At 34.5% G+C, this 12,742-nt stretch overlaps 2 protein-coding genes across 2 annotated transcripts; one reads left to right on the top strand and one right to left on the bottom strand.

Moving 5' to 3' along the window:
* Nucleotides 1–214: 214 nt before the first annotated feature.
* LOC116106482 (putative disease resistance protein RGA3) lies at nucleotides 215–3,132 on the top strand. Its single transcript, XM_031392850.1, has 2 exons — nucleotides 215–2,675; nucleotides 3,080–3,132. The coding sequence occupies exons 1-2, from the start codon at nucleotides 215–217 to the stop codon at nucleotides 3,130–3,132; spliced, it is 2,514 nt and encodes an 837-aa protein (XP_031248710.1).
* Nucleotides 3,133–4,007: 875 nt separating this feature from the next.
* On the bottom strand, nucleotides 4,008–5,578 carry LOC116106471 (phosphatidate cytidylyltransferase, mitochondrial-like). The gene is made up of 5 exons (XM_031392840.1): nucleotides 5,393–5,578; nucleotides 5,246–5,323; nucleotides 4,868–4,996; nucleotides 4,380–4,485; nucleotides 4,008–4,198 (listed from the first exon to the last, which is right to left on the bottom strand). The coding sequence occupies exons 1-5, from the start codon at nucleotides 5,576–5,578 to the stop codon at nucleotides 4,008–4,010; spliced, it is 690 nt and encodes a 229-aa protein (XP_031248700.1).
* Nucleotides 5,579–12,742: the final 7,164 nt, after the last annotated feature.

Below are 12,742 nucleotides of genomic sequence, written 5' to 3'. Positions count from 1 at the left end.
AACTAATAAAAAATTGATAATCAGGAGATTTCTTTTATTATTATATCTATAAAAAGATTTTTGTTATTTAATTATACCAAAGATAATTATGAGATTAGCACTTCGATATTAACAACTCGTACGAAGTCAAAAACATCATTTCTCACGTTGTACTCCTCAGCTAATTCATTACCCAATATTGTACCCTGTTTTTCTTCCTTCCACTCAAAGAAACATGGCAGACTCACTACCGTCCAGTATTGCAACAAATATTTTGGAGACGATAACGAACCTTGATTCCCCAAAAACATGGTTTTTGAGGAATCTTCCAAAAGAAATAATGAAGCTCGGAGAAACGGTGTCCAACATCAAAGACGCACTCTTGGATGCCGAGACACAGCTAGCACAGAATAGACTGGCAGACTCTTCAAAGTTGTTGAATACTGCTGCGGATATGTTGCATAAATTGGCAAGTGACAGACCCCAGGTATGCAAATTCATTTTGAGCTTCATATATTATCTTAAGATCAAGGGGATTAGAAGACGGTTAGATGCAATGGCAGCTACTATTATGCGTGACGGTGATCAGGATGCACCTGACATTAGGTGGGTTTATCCGATGGACTGGGTAGTAAGCAACAGTGATACCTTCGTGGATCCTTCCGAAGTTGTCGGAAGAGACGCTGATAAGGAAGAGGTTATAGAGTCTTTGCTGAGACAAGACAGTGACTCATCTGTGACTGCTATAGTTGGGAAGGGAGGTATAGGAAAAACCACCTTAGCCAAACTGGTATATAATGACAAAAGGATAGATGATCACTTTGATCTCAAAATGTGGACATGTGGACCTGCGACCTTTGATATAAATATCTTGATGCAACGCACTTATAATTTTGCAACCAATCAAAATCCTGATAAATTAACATCGGGTCACTTGGAATCCCTCTTGCCAGAAGCATTGTCTGGGAAGAAAATTTTGGTTGTTTTGGACAACGTCTCGTATATGGATCAGTATAATATGACGTACTTCAAGAAAGTACTGGAGGAGCAAGCCGATGAAAGTAAAATTTTGGTTATTACCAACCAAATTGCAAACTATATGGGCACCACTGACACTCATGTTTTAAAACGTCTTTCCGATAAGGATAGTATGTCGTTGTTTTTGAAATATGAATTTGGAGATCGAGAAAACAATGAACGTCAAGACCTCATTAAAATTGTGAAAAAATGTGATGGGATTCCTTTAGTAGTGAGAATTTTACGAACCCTATATCAATACACAGATCCGGGTAATTGGTTGCTAATTAAAGATAATGACTTCTGGAGGCAAATCCAAAAGAATGAAAACATCCTACCCATGTTGAAATTAAGCTATAAGAGTTTGCCATCTCGTTTGCAAATATGCTTGAAGCATTGTTCCTTATTTCCAAAGGGTTTTTGTTTTAACAGTCATTATCTGATCCGTCATTGGATGGCGCAAGATTTTCTTCAATTTGATGATAATAACGATGAGTTGGAAGATATCGGGGAGGGATATTTGAAGGAATTATTTCTTACGGATTTCTTTCAAGATGTGGTAAATCATGGTTATTATTATACATTTAAAATGCACACATTTATGCATTCTTTTGTGCTAAATGAGGCAGAAAATTATTGCCAAAGGGTGGATCTCAGAGCTATGAATTCTAAAATAAAGGCTCAATATTTGTCATTTTATGGAATTGAAGACGGTGATATAGAATTGTCAAATATTTCACCATCCTTGTTGGCAATCATCATGAAAAGTTCTCCGTTTCAGCCTGTTACTGAATCCTTCGTTAATAGCTGGACATCGAAGTTTAAGCAGATCCGCCTATTATGCTTAAGTGGTTTACAATTTGAAGTGCTACCGGATTCTGTCGGGTCATTGGAACAATTGAGATATCTTGACTTATCTTGGAATTTAATTATGGTGGAACTCTCGGAGGCAATTTGTAAACTTAAGAGTTTGCAAACCTTAATACTTCTTGGTTGCTCAAGTCTTAAGAGGTTTCCTAGAAATATGCAACAAATGATCAACCTCAGATATTTGGAAATAACCACAAATGCGAGGAGTCTACTGGGATATGAACTTGAATATTTGCCCTCTCTCCGATATCTGCACTTGTATGACTGTCACCATCTTGAAAATTTGTCAGGAAAGATGCAAAGTCTTACCAACCTCCGAACATTGATTTTGCAAGGTTGTGATAGCTTATATTCGTTGCCAGCTGATATAACATATCTAGAGAGATTGGAGAAGCTTGTGATACACAGTTGTTCAAACCTTAATCTGAAGATGGACTTGCAAGAAGAAGACCGCCGCCTGAACCTTAAAGTAGTCATGATTTATGAACTACAAAAAACAGTAGATTTACCCCAATTGATTCTTCAAACGTCTGCCAACACTTTAGAGTACATGCGGATTGATTCATGTTCCAGTCTCACAACGCTGCCACCATGGCTTACAAATCTCACATCACTTCAAAAACTTGAGATTGTAAGTTGCTCAGAATTGTCATCTCTGCCACACGGGATGGAGAAACTCACTGCCCTTAAAGAATTGAAGATACAAAAATCTCCTACCCTGAGTGACAGCTGCAGAAGGAATTGGTCAAACATTGATCATGTCCAGAACATTCATCTTGACCCTGAAATTGCTTCATCATCGAGATCAGGTATGTGTAAAACTCTCTCTTATTTTCATTGTTATAAAGCCTGGTAAATGGTTTATATAAGCTAGCTTATAATGTTATTGTTGGAATACCCTTCAAGAAAAAATTAATTTATTTCTAATTCTTGACCCTGCAGTTCCTATCATCATCCGGGACCAATAAGTGATCAGGTATGTGTAAAAATCTCTCCTATTTTCATTGTTATAAAGCCTAGTAAATTGTTTATATATATGAGCTAGCTTATAATGTTATTGATGGAACATACCCTTCAAGAAAAAATTGATTATTTCTATTTCCCAAATAGCTTATAATCATTACCGAATTCAAGGATATGCTGTATTCTTGGCATCCACTATAAGCTACAAATATATTTTTATAATTTTGGGATTCATGCTTTGTTGTTGTAGTGTCCAATTCCATGTGCATTGTTTCTGCTACCTTTTTAATTCAAACTGTGTAAACTATACTACATGGATCAGTGAAGTGTGATCATTTATTATGATATTTAATGTATAAATCCTTCCTATAAACTGTGTAAACTATTCCAATTTATATCTTTTATTTTGTGATTCGTATTTGATGTTGAATGTCAACAAGGTCTGATTATGCCTATTATACCAGTCAGTTTTCAGGTATCCTGTAGGAAGATTTTTAAAGAAAGATATTTGGATTTTTGAAACCCGTTTGCGGAATATAATTTTACCAAGAATTTTCTTGATAACAATATAATACTTAGCTCTGACATTTTTACTCAATCTGTAACTTGTATTTTTATTTATTTATTTATTTATTTTGCAGCATTCTGGAGATTCTGTCAAGAGATTCTGTCAAAAGTCTTGCGTAAGTGCAAGACGTTTCAATTCCGATTCCTGCTTATTGTGATGTTTTTATTTTTATTTGTGTCATGGACAGTTACGGTGGGAGTATTTATTATTTTCTGAAACTTATGGGTGTGTTGAATAATTTCATGAAACCTCAAGGGAAGATATGCTTCTCCCTATGTTATGACTGGATTCATGTTAATAAAGTTTGTACTGGATAATGCTACTGTTTGTTTGGTTATTTTTGTTCCCATTCAAAGTATCTTAAATGGTGTTTTCTTTTTTCTTTTTGATATTTGTTCATTACAAAGGGAGTGGCTTGCTTGCCCCCAAAATTACCTTAACAAACGAACAACCAACTACGAAATGGAAGTATAAAACTGGTTGATCTGCAAAATTTATAACTTACAGTCAGGGCAGGGCAGCTTGCGGTAAAGATAATGCATTCTCATGTTGAAAGTTATAATCTACCTGACCAAATCTCATGAAAATTGAGAAAGAGAAATGGGTAGTTTTATGTCCAGGATGTCCAAGCTTTCTGCATTTTGTTAGCAAGATATCTAGTAGCATTGATGCCACCAACAGCAAGTAGACCAGACACTGCCTGTCTTGCACTTGAAACCATCACGGTTCGTCGCAGAACCTTCTGTATGCATTTAGCTGCCTCTTCTCTTGAACCGATTATGACTTCATTTATAGCTCGACCTGCAAAATGTTATTTTATGTAATCATTCAAGTATCCAGGATTAAGTATAGAAGGTCTAATGAAAATTTTCGATCACATGTTCTCTTACAGAAAATTGGATGCAGAATCAGTTTTAATTTGTACACTGCCTCAGAAAATAATATTTGCTATTAATCTGTGGATAACAGCTGAAGTTCATACCATATTCATTTATTCTCTTCTTCTCTCCAAGCTTCATCCCCATTTGACTTCTAATTGTTGGTGGAAGAAAAGACACAAGGGAGCAAGTGACTGGCAAGCCACAATCCTGATTCAAGCAACAGACACATATAAGAACTTGGCGCTTTGAAGCATAAGATGACGAGAACAACGCTGTTCAAACAACAGTTTCCTTAACAAAACAAGTTTTTAAAACTGTTTTTCTTAAATTTATCATGAAAAAATAATTTACTTTCACCAGAACAAAATATGTAGTAAACAATGGAACATTGAACTGAAAATGGAGAAATCATAATTTAAAAAAATAAAAATAAAAACCAAGTTAGATGCAAAACAGTGCCCTTATCAACAATTGATTCAAAGTAACAAGAGTAAATAGACGTTATGCTAAATTGTACATATATATGTCATATTTGGTATGAGGCCAATACATAATCAAGTATTTGGGTACTGATTCAAATTTTACAAACCTGTGATATATTTGCTTGGTCAGTTCCAGATGATGAGACTCTCAAGAAGTCTTTGGCCTTGTATTCTTGAAGAAATGGCTTATACATTGAGTGGAATAAATCAAAATGTCCTTGCACAATCTTTTTCACCTGAGGCAAATTTTATACATGAAAACCAGAAACGTTCAGGGAACAAGAGAAATGCTTGTTCACTTTTGTATAACTCTTATTATTAACATAACTGTAATATATTGATGAGTGAAACAGAGGGAAGAAGAGAGGGACTCTTTCTTAAAATTCACAACATGAGAGCGTCAACCATGAACTATGCACATCAAAGCTATTGAAAGCCACAAATCAATTTTCTCAATATTTTATATAGGTGTGATCAAGCTGTACCTTGTTTTTGTCCTCTGCAAAAAGCATACGCAAATCTCCCATATATGAAAGGCTACATATTTTGGCAAACAGATCTTCCTGCACAATAAAAGACCTATCATAACTCTAGCAACTCTAAAATGAATGAGCAGTAAGATGTAAGCAAACCTGTGTGAACTTGGAGGGCAAGAGAAGAAGAGCAGCAGACAATGCAGCCCTCAAATTAACAGAGTTTGTATTTGCAATATCCAGATTATCCACAAGTATGTGTACCTGCACAAGCAACACCAAGCTCCCTGAGATTGGTAAATAATACTGATATATGAGACAACGTAATCTTGACAACAAAGACATTGCAACAGAAGTTGTGTAGCAGGTTTATTGAGATAGCTATAGTCTTCAACTTATGATAAATAGGGTCCTTCTTGACTATGGATCAACCCGTTTCTTCAAAGAATCCAAGAAGTTTGCATCTGCTAATTCAACAGTGTTGGTTATATATTGTCACCAAAGAGAGATGACTACAAAGCAATGAGGTTTTTGCATAAAACATGAATTTTACTTTAGTCTTCTATAAAGGGTCAATTGACTAAGTTGTCAGAAACGTGACAAGGCCACTGGAAAATCATTCACCATTTTAACATCTAGATTACTCTTAGCTCAAAAGGGGGAAATAGAAGCTTAAACTATTACAACTAAGAGACAAGTTCTATGCTTTCATCTTTGATCATGATAAATTAGGCATATATAGTTGGAAAAAAGCAACATGAACAAAGCCAGGCAGCAAAATTCACAAACAAGTAAGATCCAAAATTATAACACCTTCACACTTAAGTGTTAGCTCACTATGGACAATAAATTAGTTGCTGAAATTTATCAAAAAATTTCCAAGAAAAGGAATCATTATTAGTCTTACAGGGCTCTGAACCATCATAAGAACACCAAATAGCTAGTTGGGTGAAGTATAAATAACTTGGAAACTGATATTCGAAAAAACAATGAAAAGAAAATTATAGAAAAAAGATGCACTCCTTTGGCATATGAAAGGAACTATAATACCATTGACTATCGCAGCTCACAGTGTTTATATGGTTCCTTCACCAAAATCTAGAAACAGTTTTTTTATCATTGACACTATGACATAAAAGCAATCCGATTCACCTTTGTTTTCAATTACACATGTTGCACTCTTAGAAATTACATCAATCTTAATTCCAGATTTGATCAAACACAGTTCCCTTCTTGTCACTAAGATTATTCAACAAATTGATCAAAACCTCCAATGATTTCTTTTGATCTCCTTCATACATGCCCTTTAAAAAGAAAAATTAAATACAATCACCATAAAGACACATTACAGAAACAATCATCCACAACAGAACAAAAACGACCAGAAAAACCAAATCACACTCATATAAACAATTCAACCAAATCAAAACTTTTGACTCCCAAAAGGAAAATTAATTTCCCAAGATGTGACCTTCTTTTCACATCTTTGGACAATATTCCAATTGCTGATCCTGCATTCCCAATGGCCTCCATTGCATACTCAACTTGGTAAAGGCGACCTTCTGGGGAGAAGATCGTTGTCCGGCTATCATACCTTCGAGACATTTTATGTCACACTGAAGAAAAATGGAAATCAGTCAAAAGAAAGAGATAATGGAGAACAGGAAACAAACACGCATGGAGACAATCAAACACAGTTTTCAAAGAGATTAAAAGAAAAAACATTTCCACCCTGAAAATGGATATCCATTATTTTTGCCTTTTTAAGGAAAATATTTTGAAAAATTCCATGAAAAGGTTAGTTCACGATAATAAGGTGTTTATACAGTAAAATTTTAACTCAGGGAAAAAGAAGGGAAGAGAGAGCAGTAGGAAAACGAAATACTGATAAATTGATTCTATAAAGAAATTTCACACAAATGAAAAATAAAATAAGAGTGCGTGAGAGAGAGCTAAACTCTTTTATTACTAACTGCATACATGCTACATGAATATCAGAAGAAAATCAAAATGAAGGTTCAAAAAATAAAAATAATGAGAATAAATGACCACAGATTAACAAATTATATCATAGGATAAAAGCTCCGCAAGCAAAAATAATAATAAGGTCCCTATTTTCCTAGGGAAAACCATCGCAAGTGGATAAACACTAGACAACATAAGGCAACTGAATAACATCTATATGGTCCAGCTGATGGTAAAACACGCATTGAATATGATTTTCTTTACAGCCAACAGTTCCATTATTACAGCGAGTCAGTGGGTTGGGTTGAAATTTGTGACTACAAAATGAAATGGCAACATGATCTCCAAAAAGGCCAATGAACAAAGGTCCTTACCTTATGCACCCTTTCTGCCTCAACTTTTGGATAAACCACCTAGTAAGGAGATACTATCTTACATTATCTTACAGCAAACTTTTGCTCAAATTTTCATTATACTATGATTGAGAGTGGAGAACTTCTCTGTCAAATTTTCCATTTGTTCTTATTAGTCAATGTCACAGAAAAAAACAAAGTACTTCACAGCGCTACAATTTTCCCAAAAACCCCAAAATTAAAGAAACTCACCAAGATAACATACACCTTTCAACTAATAAGGGGGCAAAACCGCAAATTTTCTACAGAACAAAGTGATCTGAGAATAGAATCAACAATGTGATTGTGACAAACCCAGAGACACCTGATTCCAGCAAAACCTCATATTTATACTACTATGAAACGATCTAAACATCGACTCTGTAAAACAAAAATGAAAACACAGAACCAAAATTAGTCAAATAAAAAAAAAAAAAAAAAAAAGAACGAATAGAACTATGTTGGGTGCACAAGGCAATCTGGTGATCTTAATTCTAAGGATCACATGCACTACCATCTATTAGAGGATTTATTCCACAAATATTGGCGTTACCATCAATGTGGAATCCTCTAGTGGGTCTATCCAATGAACTTGCCTATGACAAGCACCCATGTGTTGCACCAGGTTATCGATAAACAACTTTGACAAGCAAGGGTGGACCCAGGCCCCTTGAGGGTAGGCCCAGGCCTGCCCTCAACTTTAAATGAAAATTTGAAAAGTTTTTTTAAAAGGTCAAAAAAAAAAGTTAAAAGTTAAAAAATTAAAAAGTTAGGTTTTGTCTTTTATATATAAGTTTTTCCTCCCAAATTCCCAACTTCCCTTTTACATGCGGATCTTGATTTGGAGTGATTTTAATCCTTATTTTTGTATACTTTTGTGTATTTTACTTTTGTTAGAGTTGTAATTGAACTCTAAATTTGTGTAGAATATTTTTGATGGATTTGTGGTTGTTGTAAATGATAATCCTATTTTTCCCTATGATTTTACATTGAATTTCAATAGGATTTGGGATGCTTCTCATACAATTTGAACCATAATTGCTACCTAATTCTATTAATTTGTCTTTACAGGCCTAAATGATGATTTTGAGCATAAATGATAGTTTTGAGCCTAAATTATGTAACTTGAGCTTGGAAACTTAGAATGACCTAATTTTAGAAGCTTTGGAAATCTAAGAAGCAGAGCTACAACTTTCCTGTTTTGGGTTTTCCTTAATTCTGACTGGACAAGGGTGAAAACTTGGCTTGAAGTCGTGAACAGTACGTTGGAAACTGAAGAAAAGTGTCTTTGGACGTGCTTCAGTATTTCTTCCATAACTTGAGCTATAGACCTCGGATTGTACTGATTATTGAACGAGTAGAAAGATAATTTAAAGGGCTACAATTCATATGTTTAACACTTTTCCATATTCAGACTTTTTTATGCTCAAATTTAGCCCAAAAAATTCTCACCGTGGCAAGGAAAAAGCTTCGCCGCGACGAAACTGCGTCAGATGTGAAAAATAAAACGACGCGTTTTGGCTTGCTAGGGCTTGGTCCTTAAGTGAAATAGGTATAAATTAACACGAAAATGAAAGAAAAAGGGTCTTGGTTCGCCATTTGGAAGGCAGCTCTTGGAATGAGAAGATTATTGAAGATTTGGGCTTCAAATTAGAGAAAATTTCTCCATCTTTTGCTTGTTTTTCAATGATGAATCTTGATTCAGTTTGTTTTTGTTATTTTATTTTGTTTTTGAGTATGAACTGAGTTGTTTAACTAGGGTTTGATGTAACCTTGATACAATGATTCAAATTTATATGAATTGATTTACTTTTAGTTTTAATTTCGTGATTGAGTGTTTATCTCTTTGCGTAATGACTTTTGGATGCTTAATCACCATTCAAATGTGTGTTGTTCATAATGAGACTGAGAAGTGATTTGTGATTGTGCCTCTTGGGATAAATACTGTAGATTAAGTAAACGCTAAAGATAGGTTTAGCGATTTATGAAAACTATATAAAATTCCATAAAGCTTAAAAGACTTTTAACTATTAATCTTCATTTTGTTCGGTGCGAAAGCTTAATAGGGATAAGTAGGAAAATATAGCCTGAGAATGTATGTTTTACAACTTAGGGAATTCCATTTTCAATCAAAAAATTAGAACTTGGGTAATAGATTCTATGATTTGGGTTAGCGTAACTAGGTGAAATTAACACCCTAGCATTTTTTTTTTAACATTTTGTTTAATTAGTTAAGTTGTTGGGTTTTGCTTTAATTACATTATCATTCATTTATATTTTCTTAAATTGTATTTAGTTCGTTAATTTTCCAACAATCCAATTTATTGTTGCTTCAATTAAGACTTAAACTAGAGAAATCGGTACTTAGTAACACTATCCTCGTGGGAACGATACTCTACTTATCACTTTATTAATTTTTGTGAATAGTGCACTTACTACATTTGCATGTTTGTCAAAAATACGCATCAGTAAACTTTTTTGATTATATTGGATTTAAGTGGATCGTTAGATTCCCGTGGTTTTTTTATCTCTTCACATTGAAGAGGTTTTTCCACGTAACAATTTTCTTGTGTTTCCTTGTGAATTGAATGTTATTTTTTTATGTTTTCACTAGTTGATTGGCAAACAGTGGCAGAGCGAGGGGCCCCCCCGGGCAAAAATCCTAGGTCCGCCACTATTGACAAGTGAGATCTGTCAGTATCTTTTGACAAGGTCATTCAATACTATGATAGCCTTATCATATTATATGTGTACTTAGGCAAAATAATATTGGGGCTACAGATGTTTCCAGAATAACCACCATATGTGATCATAGGGTCTTCACTGTCGAGATTTGAAGCACTCGATACCTTCATCACGATTCTACCATTCTAAGGACATACATTATAACATATATTAAATACAAATTACATAATGTAGAAAATACCTTTTATTAATTATAGACATTATTACAAGAGTCAACATTTACAAAATGGATTGCTCTAACACTATGTTTAGCATATAATGGTTTAAAACCTATCCATTTTTGTTGTAAACCTCAACTATGATCTAGGTAATGTATTATGACACTCAAAAAATCTGTTTTCAATTTAGCAACCCATATGACGGAAGTAAGTGCAATAGATATATTTTGAAAATTTTCAAATTCTTTTTTAAGTTTATCACTTATTTTAGTATAAAGTTTTGTTATGTCCCTTCTACTTGTACCTCTACTAACAAGCCTATATTGTGGACAAAAAACCTTTCTGATCATATCAACAAAAAATACATTTTTAGATAAAGAAATTGGAGAGTATGTAGCAACTATGTATTTTGCTACTTCCTTTCATGTTGTGAGTGAATTGTATTGCCAATTTGAGAGACTTGAGGATTGTAGATTAAAATTAAGTTGAGTTTGTATTTTCTCACCGATTCTGCTTGAAGTTGAACAATGCTGCATTAACTAGGGGGGCTTCTTCTCTAGGTGCCGCCTCATTGTAGAAGTCTCATTCTCAACACCGATTGTGGTCTAACAAAAATTGCATACCCCGCACATCTCTTCCCCCAACCCATTTGCCTTTAGCCATTTTGATTTAGTGAAAATTTGCCATACCCTAGATACAGCCCTCTTCATCGGTCTTGTCATCTGGTTACAGCTCGCCTATTTTCGGCTGGACATAGTCTCAGCCATGTCTGGATTTGTAATTGTTGCGTTTGGAAATGGTGAAAATGGATTGAACCCTTCCATTTCTTGGGTGAATGGAGGAACTAGAACATAATACTCATTTTGGGATGATGATCCTCCAAATCCATAATTTGGGGAATCCATTATGATATAATAATCAATAACTAAAATGGATGAAATTGAATAATGAATAAATATAAATAATAATATGAATAATAGATGAAATTGAATAATGAATAAATATAAATAATAAATTGAATAATCGATGACATTGAAGAGAGTTTGAGAATTGGAGTAAAGAGAATGAGAGTTGAGTGTTGTGAGGAAAATGGGTGGAATTAGGGGTTATTTATAGGTTAGGCATGGGGGGAAAGTGCGAAAAAATAAAGTTTTTTTTTTTTTCACCTTCCCCCTAGCAACAGTCAATTTGACCATTGAGCAACAGTCAATTATTTTTTAACATTTTTTGGAAAATTACATGTAAACCCACAAATTGATTATATATTTCATATGTTATAGGGGGTTTTGGATATTTTTCAGGGGGTTTTCAAAATTAGGTGAGGGGCATTTTAAAATTTATTGGGATCGGGCTTGGAAGCAGTCCCAGGCCTAAGCCCTAGAGGAGGGACTGGCTTGGGACTAATCCCTCCTCCCTCTTGGGACCGGGTTTTGGGTCCCTTTTTGCCTACCTTTAGTTCAAAATGAGTCTTTAGATCTACCTTTCTAAGAACCTTGTTTAATAAATACATAGCGGTCTTTAGTGCATACATCTACAATGATGAGGGCAATGAAGACTGACCCATCATACTCCTAGCCATGTCCATTAATGTACGGTTATGCTTTTTTGCAACGCCATTTTGTTGTGGTGCATCTTGGATTGTGCATTGACCACAGATGCTACACCCTTCAAGGAATTTAGAAAATGGTCCATATTCAATATATCTTGCATAATATTTACCACCTCTATCTTATCATACAATTTTCACTTTTTTGCCTAGTTGTCTCTCAACCTCATTAATGAATACCTGTAAAATATTCACTGATTGAGATTTTTTATTTAACAAATACGTATCGGGTGTGCAAAAAAATCCAATATCCAACCCAATCTGGATTTGATCCAATTTGGAAAAACGGTATATTCAAAAATCCTTATCAGATTTGGATTGCACTTTTGGAAAATCTGAATTTCCAGATTAGATATCGGATCAGTTGTGCTAAACAACTGGATATCCGGATTTTACTTAAACACACCCTTTTAATTTCCCCATTTGTTTAGCAGTTAACACATACCACTACAATGATACAATCTGTCAATCTCACTCTCTCAATAGTTGACACCATCACCATCTTTACTTACCCAGCCACCCCCTCAGCTCTCTCACTCTTTCGTTTACAGTTAGCCAGCCGTAGTGAGTTAGGCCCTAATCACAAAATCCCTCAAATTTGAAAGGTAAATTTTGAGAAATCCTATTACCCTAATCCCTAAAG

The sequence above is a fragment of the Pistacia vera genome, unplaced genomic scaffold (genome assembly GCF_008641045.1).
Source record: "Pistacia vera cultivar Batoury unplaced genomic scaffold, PisVer_v2 Contig117, whole genome shotgun sequence".
Classification (NCBI taxonomy): Eukaryota; Viridiplantae; Streptophyta; class Magnoliopsida; order Sapindales; family Anacardiaceae; genus Pistacia; species Pistacia vera.
Note: the sequence above shows the minus strand (reverse complement) of the source record. Positions and strands in the feature narration are given on the sequence as shown.